Source organism: Cavia porcellus, unplaced genomic scaffold (genome assembly GCF_034190915.1).
Source record: "Cavia porcellus strain 051 isolate PalLab524CR breed Dunkin Hartley unplaced genomic scaffold, mCavPor4.1 scaffold_10, whole genome shotgun sequence".
NCBI lineage: Eukaryota > Metazoa > Chordata > Mammalia > Rodentia > Caviidae > Cavia > Cavia porcellus.
In genome coordinates this window covers 72,275,826-72,290,570 of record NW_026947493.1, presented here as the reverse complement: position 1 = coordinate 72,290,570, position 14,745 = coordinate 72,275,826, and the positions used below count along the sequence as shown (strand labels likewise).

The window sequence follows — 14,745 nt, the reverse complement described above, 5'->3', positions numbered from 1 at the left end:
TCGAAGGAAGCCTTGCATGCATGGATAGAGATGACACTGGAAAACTACTAAGAAACCAAAGTTTAAACTAGTACAGATTCTAACATCTACCCTATATATTCCTATTTCTACTGTCTGTATTGTTAGTTTTAACTTTATAAAAAACATTTTTGTGTTTACGTTTTACTAGAAGTCATACCTCAAAATATCCTTCAAATCATCAATTTCTTTACAAATATTCTTTCCATTCTCTTATATAAAGACAAAATTGAAACCAAAGATTTTAGTTTATCTCGTGAAGGCTAAATAAAGTTCAAGTGTTTTTACATCCTCTCTCATTTTTTTAAAATCAAAGTAGTTCAGAAAATATTAATGTCTTTTGTTAAATCTGCAACAGGCAGTGCTTTACATGATGTTTGCCAAAAAAGCAAACTGGATCATCTGGTTCTGGACACATAAGTATTGGATTTCAAGAAATTCAATTTTAAAGAATTAAAAGATCCAGTGGATTGAGACTAATAGGAAGAAGTATTAAATCTATGACTATAGAGGGAGAGTTTAGATCCTGAGAAACACCACAATTACAGTCTAATAGCTCAAATTCTATAAAATGACCAATGTGAGAAACACTTAACAACTGATGTGCTCTCAATTGGGAGTGCTAAAATACATAAAAATATCTTAAAATGGAAAAGATGGCAGAAAACCAAATAAGAAAAACACTAAAGCACTGATGAAAAATAAAAAGTACTTAGGCATAGCATACATATGATGAATTAAATCAGTAATCCAAAACATGAACTTTACTTCTATGACCATAGAAGTAAAAAGAAAATTTAAATCAAGTCAACAGTACCATAGATGTACACATTTTCTGGTATATAATGCTAACTTTTCTTTTGTGATATTGTGGATAAATAATTGAGATAATTGATTTTAAGAAATTATTAATTTTTGTAGACCAATTGTTTTCAAGGATAAATCAAAAAGAAAAAAACACTGAACAAATACCTATAAGGCAAAACTAAATGCCTACCACTATTTTATAAGATAGTAAACTATGGTTCCAAATTAAAAAGAATAAATTAAAATTTGAAGGATGAAATGAGAGTTTTAGTGGCCTCAGTCAGTCTCGGCACTCTCAGTAAGTGAAAGTATAGACTTTTAACAGTTATCTTGAGACAAGGCAAGATTTTGAATTGTGCTGCCTACTTAGGGCTAGGATCTTTCAAAGGTCAAGAAAATATCAGCCCATTTGAAGCAGAAAGAACAAGGAAATTTGCCCCTTTTGATAATAGAGCTTGTGGAAAAAAAGTAGAGACCACCTGGGAAAACTAAAACAAATGAAAAATCCCTCCATGTATTGACTGGCTTTAATTTACAGAACCTATGTGGTTCAGGAATATTAATTCTTATTTACATAAAAATGCTATCAAATCTCTGATTATCCCATAACATCTGTACAAAATAGGTCCTCAATTTTTAAAGGATTCTCATAAAAAAAGAACACTAAAGGCAAAATCTTATTCACTGATTATTTTATTTAAAAATAAGTTCATTGGTTAGGAAACATTAATCTCATTTCCAAATATGTATATTACCAAGAACTTTTGGTAATAGAATTGTTAGATATGAACAATAAGTAAACTTGTTTAAAATTATTAAACATAGGGCAACCCATTTGGGAACCCTCCTGCCTCTCAGGAGATAGATGTACTACACCCTCATTAAATATTTCCTACTCTTAACTTTCACTGTTCCTTAGAATTCATTTTCTTAATTTTTTATTTAAGAATAAAAAGATTCAAGAAAGAAAAACAAAAAGCAATACAGAGACAAATAACAACAAGAAACCAAATACAGTAACAGTATAAGTTTACAAAACAAGATGACAAGAATTTGATAATGGTTATTATATTGCATTGTTACCATTAAGAGCGTTAGTATTAACAGATATAGATATGTAAAATTGATCTGAACATGCATATTAACTGTTCTTTTTCCAATAACTAATACAATTAGTATTTATAGTCATTTTTGCTATCATATATGTGTATATATATGTGTGTGTGTGTATGTACAAATTTGTGTCTTTTTGCTTTTCCTTCTTTCCTCCTTTCTCTTACTCCAATTACTTTTCCTCTTTGAACAGTTACCTACCCTTACACAATACTTAATGTGCATTTTAGAACATATATAATTTTTTAGTTTCTTACTCTAGGGAGACAATACAGTATATACATGAGAGTTTGATTTATTTCACTTATGAGTATGGTCTCAAGTCGCATCCATTTACTTATAAAAGTCTTGATGCAATCTTTCTTTATAGCTGAGTAGTACTCCACTGTATAAAAATACCACTTTTTAAAATCCATTCCTTGATTGATGGGCACTTGGGCTGTTTCCAAGATTTGGCTATCACAAATTGTGCTGCTATAGACATGGGTGCACATATATCAGTGTGGTATGATGTTTTCAGTTCTTCTGGGAATATGCACACAAGTGGAATAGTTCGATCAAATGGAATCCCTAATCCTAGCTTTCTGAGGATGCTCAACACTGATTTCTAGTGGTTGCACCAGTCTACACTCCTACCAACAGTGGAGAAGAGTTCCTTTTTACATGTAGCCCGTCCAGCATTTCTTCTTGGTTGATTTCTTGATCCTTTCTAGTGAGATAGAATCTCAGCGTGGTTTTAATTTCCCTGTCTTGAATGACTACTGATGTTGAACATTTTTTCATGAATTTATTTGCCATTTGTATTTCTTTATTTGAGAAATGTGTATTTATCTCAGATGCCCATTTTTTGGATTGAGTCCTTGAATTCTGGGGGTCTAATTTTTAAAAATTCTTTTTAAGTTCTAGATAGAAGTCCTTTGTTTGATGGACAGTTGGCTAAGATATTTTCCCAATTCATGGGTTTTCTTTTCACTCTGTTGGAGATTTCTTTTGACATGAAAAAACTTTTTAATAAGAAGTGATTTCAGTCACTGCTTTGTTTGATTTGTTTCCTATGCAGGTTGATTTTTGTCCATGAACTCTATGCTTACTCCTGTGTCGTCAAGATTTCTACCTATTTTGTCTTCGAATAGACTTAAGTGTTTCTGTTTAATATTAGATCTTTGATCCACTTTGATTAGTTTAGTGTATGGTGATAGGCATGGATCTAGTTTTAGTTTTTGGCATATGGTAAGCCATTTACTAAAGTGGCTATCTTTCTTCCAGTGAACATGTTTAACTCCTTTGTCAAAGATGAGGTGGCTGAGTGTGTACGCAGTTGTAGCTATATCTTCTCATCTACTCCACTGATCTTCAGGTTTGTTTTTATTCCAATACCATGCTGATTTTATCACAGTATCTTTGCAATATATTTTCAAGTTGGGAATTGTGATACCTCCTGCATTAGCTTTGTTGCCCAGAATTGCCTTTGCTATTCTAGATTTTTTCAGATTCGAGATGAATTTTGGGAATGACTTCTCTAGATCTGTGAGGTATGCAAGTGGCATTTTGAATGAAGTTGCTTTGAGTCTGTATAATAATTTTGGGTATGGCCATTTTCACAATGTTTGTTGTTCCTATCCATGAACAGGGAATATTTTTCTATTTTCTGAAATTCTCTTTGATTTCCATTTTCAGTGTAAAGTAGTTTTCTATATATAGATCTTTTACTTACTTTGTTAGATTTCTAAGTATTTCATTTTTTAGGGGGTGCTATAGTGAAGGGTGTAGTTTCCTTTATTTCCCTCTCAGTGAGTTTGTTGTTTGTGTAGAGGAATACTATTGATTTTTGAGTGTTGACCATGTATCCAGCTACATTACTGATTTTGGTTATTATGTCTCAGGAGGCTTTCGATTGAGTTCTTGGGGTCTTCTACGTAGAATATCATATCATCTGCAAATAATAATAATTTTACTTCTTCCTTTCCTATTCCTTTTATTTCTCTTTCTTATCTTTGCTCTGGCTACTGTTTGCAGAACTATACTGAACAAGAGTCTTGATAATGGATATCCTTCTTTCCTTCCTGATTTTAAATAGAAAGTTTTCAGTTTCTGTCCATTTAGTAAGACGTTGGTTGTTGGTTTGTCATAGATGGCTTTTATCAGAGTGAGGTAGAGACCATCTATTCCAATTTTCTGGAGGGTTTTTATAGTGAGTGTCAGATTTTGTTGAAAGCTTTTTCTGCACCTATTGAGATGACCATGTGGTTCTTTGGTTCTTGTCCTTGGCTCTGCTTATATGTGTATTATGTTTATTGACTTGCATATGTTGAACCATCCCTCCATTCCTGGGATGAATCCCACTGGATCATGGTGTAAATCTTTCTGATGACTTTTTGCATTCACCAGTATTTTTTGAGGATTTTTGCATTTATGTTCATTAGAGAGATTGGCCTGTAATATTCTTTTTTGGTTGGGCCTTTCTCTGGTTTTGGTATTAGGGTAACACTTACTTCCAGGAATGAGTTACAGGGAACTGCTTCCCTTTCAATTTCCTTTTCAATTTCATTGAAGAGTTTTCCTTAAATTTCTTGTAGAATTCTGCAGTAAATCCACTCAGGACCTGGGCTTTCCTTTGTTGGTAGGGCTTTAATTACATTTTCAATTTCACTAACTGAAATTGGGTTATTCAGCTGTTTTATATCTTTAATTCATATGTTCTAGGAATCTGTCCATTTTTTGTGTGTTATCAAACCTATGAGAGTAGGGGTTTTCGAAGTAGGTATTGATGATTTTCTGCATTTCTGCAGGGTTTGTAGTGATTTCACTGTTTTCATTTTATATGACATGGATTTGAACTTTTTCTTTCCACTTTTGGATAAGGTTGGTTATTTAGTTTTTCAAAGAACCAATTCTTCAATTCATTAATTCTTCACATTGTTTTCTTAGCTTCAACTGCATTAATTTCTGCTCTGATCTTTATAATTTCTTGTCTTCTTTGGGCTTGACTTGCTCTTCTTTTTCTAGAAGTTTGAGATGCATCATTAAATTGTTTGTGTTCTTTTCATTTTCCTAATGTGGGAATTTAGTGCTATAAGTTTTCTGCCGAGGACTGCTTTCATTGTGCCCCATAAGTTTCAGTAATTTGTATTTGCATTTTTGTTCCATTGTAGATCTTATTTAATGTCTTCTTTAATTTTTTCTGTGACCCACTGGTTGTTTAGGAGAGTGTTACTTTGCTTCTGTGTATTTATGGGGTTCCTGTGGGGGTTTTGTCATTAATTTCCAATTTTATTGCACTATGGTCAGATACTACGCATGGAATTATTTTAGTTCCTTTGCATTTACTTAGCATGTTCTGTGAGTTAGCATATGATCTATTTTTGTGAATGACACATGTGAGCTGAGTAGAATGTGTATTCTGAATTGTTTAGGTGAAACATTCTGTACACATCTACTAGGTAGGTCCACTTTTCACAAGTTTGAATTAGTTCTGTAATTCTTTGCTGATTTTGTTTGGCTGACCTGTCTCTTCGTGACAATGGGATGTTAGCGTCTCCTGTCACAACTGTATTATCATTTGGTTTTTCATGTCTATAAAAATTTGTCTTACATAGTTGGATGCTACCATATTCAGTGCACATATATTTATGATTGTAATCTCTTCCTCTTGAATTTTTCCCCTAACAAGTAAGTAGTGACCTTCTTTATCTCTTTTGATCATTCTTGGTTTTAATTTTACATTATCTGCAAATAAAATTGCTACCTCTGCTTTTTTTTCTGGGTTCCTGTTGTATGGAGAATTGTTTTCCATCCTTTGACTTTCAGTCTATGAATTTCCTTTTGAGTTAAATGTGTTTCTTGTACACAGTATATTGCTGGATTTTGTGTCTTCATCCACTCTGCCAGTCTGTTTTTTTAATTGGTGAATTGAGATCATTTACAATGATGGATATAACTGGTAAGTACTGACTTATCACTGTCATGGTATCATCTTTTGTTGATTTTCTACTTTTTCTGTTTAATTGTTTGCACTGCTGATTGGTTTCCTTTGTTGTTATTCTTGGAACTGTAGTTATTTTTGTTTCTTTCTAGAGTGTCTTTCAGTGCTCTTTGTAGTGTTGGTTTGGTGGCCCCCGTGAATTTCTTCAGTTCTTTGTCATGGAAGTATCTTATTTCTCCACCTATTTTCAAAGGTAGTTTTTCAGGATCATCAATCTAGGTTGAAAGTTGTTTTCTTTTAGGACCTGAAATACTTCACTCCAAGCTCTTCTTGACTTGAAGGTTTGTGTTGAGAAGTGTATTGTGATTCTAATAGACTTTCCTTCATGGGTGATGTGTTTCTTTTCTCTGACTGCTTTTAGTATTCTGTTCTTGTGCTGAATTTCTGATATCTTAATTATTATATATCTAGGTGAAGATTTCCTTTGGTTATGCTTAATTGGGGTTTTGTATGCCTCACTTATATGCATTATCAAATTCTCTTCCTCTGTTTGGAAAATTTTCTGTTATTATTTCTGCTAATAGTCTTTACAGGTGATTTGTGTTGATTCCTGCTTTTTCACTGATATCTATTAATCTTATATTTTTTCTCTTTGCATTGTCTTGAAGCTTCTGAATTGTTGTTTCCTGATGCCTTGTTATTTTTAAGATATCTTTTCTTTCATAGTTGTAATCACCTATCCTGTCTTCAAGGTCTGAGAATCTATCTTCAGCTTCATTCAAGCAATTTTGCCACCTTTCAATGGAATTTTTAATTTCTTGAATACCCCTTTGAATCTGTTTCATGCATTCTGTATTATATTGTTCATTCAAGGTTTCCATTATTTTATGTTCTTCTATTTTTTTTATTTAGATCTTCTTTAGATACACACAGCATTTCTTTTACAATGTTTATCATTTCATTTTTTACCTGAAGATTATTTCTTACTTGATTTCCTGAATCTCTAACTTTATGGAGTTGTTTCTTTACTTCATTTACTATCATTTCAGTAAGTTCAGTTGTGCAGTTTCCAGTGTCTTCCATTTCAGTATCTTTTGGGTTTGTTCTCAGTGGGCTGGAGCACTGAGACTGCCTCTTGCTTTTTCATTTTGTCAATGTCCTCTGGGACTCATGTGGCTGGTTAGGCACCCTCCTGATAGACTGCATTGGAGTACTGCACTGGGCAGAGTTTTAGTCCTCTCATATCCCTCTGGCTAGCCAGGGTGCACCCTTCACCATGGCACTGGATCCTTGTGCTCTGTTGCCTGTGTGGTTGGCCGTGTGTTCCCCTGATGTACTGCACTGGGTTGTTCTGGGATGCTAGGCAGGCAGAGGTTGGATCCTCTTGATGCTAGCAGGGACAGACCCCAGGAGCTGTTGCTGGGGCCTCGAATCTATTTGAGTGGAGCTGAGAACCTCTGGGACATAGGTGGCTAGTAGGGAAGCATATACCCTCAGTGTGTCACCAGGGCCTAGCACCTGGCTGGGTGGAGTTCTAAACCTCTGGGACCCAGATAGCTAGGTGGAGCACAACCCCGAGTGTGGCACCACGTGGACCTTGCCTCTGGCTGTGAGGAATTTAGAGCCTCTGGAGCACACAGCTAGCCAGAGTGTGTCCCTGGTGTGCAGTGCTGGGGCCTTGCTCCTGGCTGGTAGAGTTTGGAACCTCCAGGATCTGCCGCGAGACTGGCTAGGCTGAAATGCTCAACTATGGAGCTGGGGCATTGTGTTCTTGATAGGTAGAGCTCAAATTTCCAAAACTCGTTTTCCAGCTCCCTAATGGGTGGCTCTGGGGCTGGGATGGACTGCGCTTGTACCTCTGACCAGTGAGACTGGCCCAGTATTCCCCTGATGGATTGCACTGGGTCGCTGGGCGGAGCAGAGTTCAGATCTCTAGAATTCATTCTTAAAAATAAATTTTTATTAAAGACATATATAATGAAATTAAAAAAGTGAAAAAATAAAGCAATATTAAAAACCGAATATAATTTCCAGAATTGAAAAATGCTATAATTAAAATTAAAATGCACAGCAGGTGAGAGAACTAGTGTTTCAGATACAGCTTAAGACACAATTAGTAAACTGGAATAAAGATTTGAGAAAAGTCCAAGAATGTACCATAATAAAATTTATTTTACTTGTTTTACATGCATTTTTAATTATCACATATTAGTAAAACACACTTGTGGAGTACCATAAATTTTAAAGTGGAAAATTAAAAAGAAAGGAGAGAAGTATGAAACATTTACCATGAAAGTAACAAGAGATCAGAGAATAGGAATGAGAAGATACTAAAGATATAACAGATGACAATTTTTTCATCAATAATGAAATATAGGAATCAAAAGATGAAGAAAACGTAAGTCCAGGAGTATAATAAAATCCACAATAAAGCACAGCTGGATAAAGGAACCTAATGACTCATAATGAAGTAACATATTAAATTTACCTATAGAGTACAGTTTACCAGTAGCATTCTATTGTGGAAGAAATATTTTTTGAGGTACTCCAATATCATTATGATTTATGCTGTCCACAGAAACAAATAAGTGGTACAATTATATGTACCTATTATCTAATGTACCATAGTACCCGCAGAAACTTATTAAATCTTTGGTAAGAAATGTTAACTGTCTTAGGCTCAAATCAAGTATCAGGAAAATAATTATCAATGTTAATTATAACTTTTCAGCTAGGGGAGTACATTATAAACAATCAAAAGTATACTTTTCCAAAACTTGTACCAAGAATACAGAGATGTGTGCCATATGGGGTCCTGAAACGACATGTTCAGAAAGGCTGTGATCATGTTTCTTGGGCTCAGTATGCTTACATTAAAGTTCTTCTGCCGATATGCTACTGATTTTGGTATGATTTTGTGTGAAGTATAAAAGAGTTGAAGAATGATACTTCAAAAATTACATTTTATAAAAACTCAGAAGTAGGAAAAATGGTAACAAATTTTCCAAAATATTCCAGCAAAAATGCTAGAATTGCTATTGGGAAGAGCCTGGGCTTTTTACATCCTAGCTCTAACGTGTAACGAGGATGGTAAGGAGGCAGAGAATGTGTCTCTCCAGACATGGGAGTGCACTCTTTGAGACTCAGTCCAGATGTCATCACAGCTCCACTGAGCACAGGTCATGTCTTAAAAATATCCTAATTTTTCACACCAGCAAGAGAAGAACAAAGTGTGGAAATCAAGTGTGGTCACATCTGCAGATCTAGGCAACTTTAACTGTGTGACTTTAGTCTGTTATTAAATTGATGGATAGTGTGTCGTACAACTGCTGGCATCTTAACACTAAGAAAATTCAGCAATTTGACACTGGGTGTTTGAGGAACTAATCAGAGTAGGAGTTAACACCAGAGAACCTTCTATTACCTTCCCAAAGCAATTGCTTTTCTGTTGTAGAAGTGGGGCCACTTCCAAAGCAAAACTGAGAAAAGATTAGGGTGAAGGAGGCAGGTGACTTGAGATGTGACTCAGAATGATATATTCTTGTCCTCAGCCTCTAGCTCCCCTTTCCCTGCTTCCTGGCTGACACTGGTTGAGCAATTTCTCTGTCACGTCTTCCACCATGCCATTTCTGTTTTGGAGCCAACTCATCAGTAGACAAGCCATGAGCCAAAAATAGACCTCTCTTCCTTTAAATTGCTGGTTTTGGAAATTTTGTCCCAGTAAAGTGATGGATACAGTCATCGCTATTTAAAAGCAATTAAAGACTAACACAGAGGTGCTGGAAGACTGTAGTAGTTTTCAGTCTCCTGCGTTGTCTGACCACCTTTTCTTGCTCTACAGCAGCACCTCCAAGTGCACACTCCGATGCAGAGGTCACACCTTCCGGCTGGCTCTCCTTTCACCGCCTCCCCATACTCCCACCTCCAGCAGCCAGCTATGCCTGTTTCCCAGGTTCCCTTGAAAGCCCCAATGTTTTTCCCAGGTTAAATGTATCAGAGAGCTGGTTACTAATTTTCTCTGATCTTCCACCTCCCTTTTCTTTACTTCTCAGCTTCTCCCAGTTAGGTAAGATTTTTTTCCCCCTAAAATAAATCACTATATTACTCATAATGGTTCTGGTATTTTAAGTGAATCTTGTTATTATCCCTCAGGCTGAAAAATCAAGGTTTTAAAACAGAAAATCTACAAATTTTAAAATTGGATGATTCTGTGCTTTTCTACTTTTCTCCCCTTTTCCCTCCCTGCCTCCCTCTCCCTCCCTGTCTCTTTCTCTCCCTCTATCTCCCTCTCCCTCTCTTCTCTCTCTCTCTCTCTCACACACACACAGAAAACATCACAAAGAAAAAAATTTGAGTAATGTATTTGAGAAAAGAAAATGAAAAATGTTATAAAATTTGCCATTTAATACTATTCAGGGAGAAAGAACCTTATTCTTTACTATCTTTTTATATCTTTTATCTATAATACTTATTCAAAAACAAAAAATTATACTACAGCCATGTTTATACTTCTGTTAAGATTACTTGTCAGAACTGAACTGCATTCAAACTAAAACTTCATTAGACCTAAAATTTCTCATCTTAATTTAAACCAATGTGTCTCAAAAATATTTAACCCAGTCATTTATTATTTAGTGCTACTTAATAATCTAATCATTCAATCTTTCACTAATTAATTGATGCCTTTATTTAGTATCCCAAGTACCACATTAGATGCTGAGTATTCAAAGTGAATAAACATGCTACACCTTAAACATCTGACCTGTAAACCTACTGCTTCTTACATTATAATGCTCCCTTTCTCCTAGCGTACATAAGCCATAGAAGCCAACTCAGAAACAATGTATTCTGTGAAATCTTCCCTAAGACCTTGCAGTCTTAATCATTTACTTCTCCCTTTAAATTTTGTACTTTGAACCTAAGTCAATTTTGCAATAATTTATTGTTTCGTTTATGTGTCTATTGTATCTATTAGCCTAAGATCTTCTTATGTCTATGGAACATGCTTATCCTTATCTGCATGTGGCTTTTCCGAAAATCCAAGTGTATCATAGTATTTTCCTCAAGGCATTCTAATGTCACTTAAGTAGTCTTTCCCTTTGGATGCTTAACTTGCTAAAGGACAGGGACATACTAAAAATTACTTATTTTGTTCCTCCAGGGTAAAAGACCTTCAATGGTATTTATTAGATCTTGAAAAATCACTATTAATTTTGGGAAGGACAATAAAACTATTCAATGGGAAAAGAATAATCTCTAGTAAATGATACTGCGACAATGAGATATCCACATGTAAAAGAATGAAGTTGGCTGAATGTTACCTTGTACTGTATTAAAAACAAAACACAAAATATAAACAAATAAAAAAACTCCACAAAACTGTAAAAGTTACACAAAAAATCAAAATGGATCAATGATCTAAAGAACAGAGGAAAACCATAAAACTCTTAGAATAGGAGTAAATTTTTATGTCTTTAGTGTTGGCAATAAATTCTTAGATATAGTATCAAAAGTATGGGGAAAAAACAAGAAAACAAATTAGACTATTAAAATAATCTGTATATCAAAGGAAATTATCAATAAAATAAGATCATTTCTAAATCATATATCTGTTCAGGGTATACTATCTAAAATAAATACAAATTCTTATAACTTAGCAACAAAAACAGAAGCAGCTTATTACAAAATGGCCAAAAAACCTAAATAAACTTTGTTCCAAAAAATTTTACACAAATACACACATACACAATTAACATATGACAAGTGACTCAACACCACAAATCATTACAGAAATATAAATTAAAACCACAAGAAAATTGAGTTTTATTTATTTTTTGTTCATTGTTGGTGGTTTAAAAACACTTCCCCCATGTAACTGTTGTGAGCACCTTGCTGTGTGTTGTCACTGTAAACATTTGAGGGGTGGAACAGGAAGGAAAGTACAATAGTCCTAACAGTCCTAACATCCTTGGCATTTGTTCAGAGCAGTGTGAAGAATGCAATGCTCTTTTGTAAGAAACATTTTATGATTTTTAAAATAAATTTAGTCAACCTATTTTGGTGGTCATTTTTTTTTTTTTAATGAAGACAGTCAATTTTCAAATGGTGGCTGAATTTTCCAACGCATCCCTAAACTAAACATTAAGTTTGATTTTTGCTCCTCTGTTGTAAATAAGTACATACAGGAAAAATATAGTGGCAAATTCAGTTTCAGTGATTTCTTGACAGTTTCAGTCACTGCTTGGAAAGATGTTTCATCATATATATCATGCTTAAAATAAGCTGGAGGATTGTGTTTTTTAAAAAATTTTTTGCAAATGCTTGCTCCTACTTTTCAGTGGTTTTCTGTTAGTAGCTGTAAGCAAGGTAAACAGAAGCACTACAAAGCACTACAAAGTGAAAAAAATAAGTATATTCCAGAAGCCTAATTGTCAGTGGATTTTATTAAAATAAAGCTTGGTTATGGATGTGGCAGATGTTGAATAAATTCTAATTACTTTTATTACATTTCTCACCTACACACTTACTGAACTGCCAATCTTCTAGTGTCTATTAAACTTTACATAAATATGTGTGTATATGTTTTTCCATTATATATAAATTGCAAGAAAAAGATGTACCATTTGTCTGTTGTATATTGGATTATGTAGGAAATGTTTGGAAACTATCTAAAAACAAGTTGAAAAACATTCTTATGGATGTTTGTGTAGTATCCTGGCATTTGTATTGATGGTTTAAAGTTCCACTGCACAATAAAACTCATATGACGCTAGGAAAAAAAAAAAAAAAAAACCAATAAGGTACATTTTCATACCCAATAGGTTGGTATTAACAACAACAAAAAAAGAAAGATAACAAGTGTTGTCAAGAAGGAATAGAGATCCTTAATGTTTATAGGTAAAGACTGATGTGGAGGTGTGTCATCCAGGTTTCTCTTTCGAAGAGAAATACACATCTCCAGCTGCCAGGCAAGTTACCCAGTGATAGTTCAATAGCTGTATCCTTCTCCCAAAACTGACGTTGGGTGATGTGAATGCTGCATCTCATTCTCCCCCTCCTTTTTCTTTTTTTTCTTTTCCAGGATGGGAGATAGAACACATTGGTGCTCTGTCACTGAACTACATCACTGGCACTTTTATTTATTTATTTTTTGAGTTAGGATCTTGCAAAATTGCCTAAGATATCGACAAACTTGTGATTCTCCTGCCTCAGTCTTGCACTGGAATTAGAGGTATGTGCCGTAGCACACAACTCAGCAGTGCATGCTTCTTCAAAGAAATTATTCTTCTTGGGCCAGGGATTTAGCTTAGCGACATAAGCACCTGCCTTGCAAGTACACAGTCGTGAGTTCAATCCCTGGTACCAAAAAAAAAAAAAAAAGAAATTATTCTTCTCAGAAGCACATTTGATCACTTGTCAGTGAAAGGCAATAAGAATAATTTCATATCATGACAGTGTTATGTGTTAGGGACAGAATAGTGATGATCTTGATCATCATGTCCCAGACGATTATACAGATAATTAGAATAAAATATATTAAATAATATTATAGAAATGCATACAAGGGGAATCTAACTTAGATTTCTGACAGTCTACGGAAAGAAACTCAAGAAAATATGATGTTAACTTGATAATTGGGAAGAGGAAGCAAGTGAAAAAGATAGGTTAGGTCTATGAAGCAGAACCTTACAAGTCACATTAAGGAGTATCTAGGTCTCAGTTTCATCACGTATAGCCAGGGAAAAATAATAGTTATTACCGCTTGCATTATTGTGAAATATAAGTAAGCTAAAGAGATAAACATTATATAATCCATTATTTCTGTCATTATTATTCCTAAGATATGGACAAAAATAGGATTTTGGTAAAAGAACAGACTCAAAGCAATAAGCATTTTAAAACATATATAACAAAGAGTGCACATGACCTTTTAAAGAAATCTTACCAACAAACACCACAATGTATTATAATCAAGAAATGCTACTAAGCCTATCTTGTAGAATCAGTAGAAAAAGATAAAAAAATTAATATTTTTGTAGATTATAACAGACCTTTAGATTTACAATGACTAGTATATTCTCTTCAGTAAACAAGTATAGTTATTTTTCTGATAAGAACTATAAATAGCTTGGGTAGGACTGCAGTGGCTTTCTATAAATCTTAACAGCTCACATTCAGGACTCCTTTCCTTAAAAATGTTTTCTGTGAACAAAGCTGCTTCTAATTAAGAGAATGGTGGGGGGAGGGCTAGAAACTTGCTGTGGCTCCTATTCTAACTTAAACACAACAGATCTTGAGAAAATACATGAATATATTCTTTAGCCTCAAGTGTATCTTTTGATCAAATAGCAAGCTTAAAACGAAGACTACTGTCAGAACCCTCAATTTATAATTGCACTGTAACAGTGGTAAAACTATCAGGTTTCCAATTAAACTTCCTGAGCTGAAATTAAGGAATATATGTTATGTTTAGAGTGAAAAGCAAAAGCAATACCAAAACAGTCACCAAGTTTTTCTTCTGATAATGAAATATTACAGAGTAGGAAAAGCTTCTCAATTTCTTACCTGCTCGCCATATTCCACTCAAGAGCTGGATTTTGAGAATTCCTTTCATTCTCTGTTAGCACTCCTCCTGTGGTATTTTCCTTCTCTGGTTTTAGTTGATCCCACTGAGCAGTACCAATATTGATGGACTGTAAGTCTATTTGGTATTGTCTATCTTCAATTTCTGATCCAGGATCTCGAAGAATTCCTAAGTTCAATGCTCTCCTGTAAAGGAAATGAGAAAAGGTAACCAGATCAACATTCTGTATTACTTTTCTAGCTAATATAGTATCACTAATTTTTCTTTCTTTTTTGCTTATACTGTGGGTTGAAGTTAGGGT

General features: G+C 34.3%; 1 protein-coding gene across 9 annotated transcripts in view; it reads right to left on the bottom strand.

Annotated features, from left to right (window-relative positions):
• The window catches only part of Vps13b (vacuolar protein sorting 13 homolog B), a 683,809-nt gene that overhangs the window by 278,783 nt on the left and 390,281 nt on the right, over nucleotides 1-14,745 (bottom strand). For 8 of the 9 annotated variants that reach the window (XM_063257835.1, XM_013143877.3, XM_003479878.5 and 5 more), the window contains one exon: nucleotides 14,426-14,629. In XM_063257835.1, coding sequence (XP_063113905.1) covers nucleotides 14,426-14,629 — 204 coding nt within the window. Of the gene's footprint in view, nucleotides 1-11,655; nucleotides 13,217-14,425; nucleotides 14,630-14,745 lie in introns of those variants that run through there. The other variant, XM_063257841.1, reaches the window with a different exon arrangement.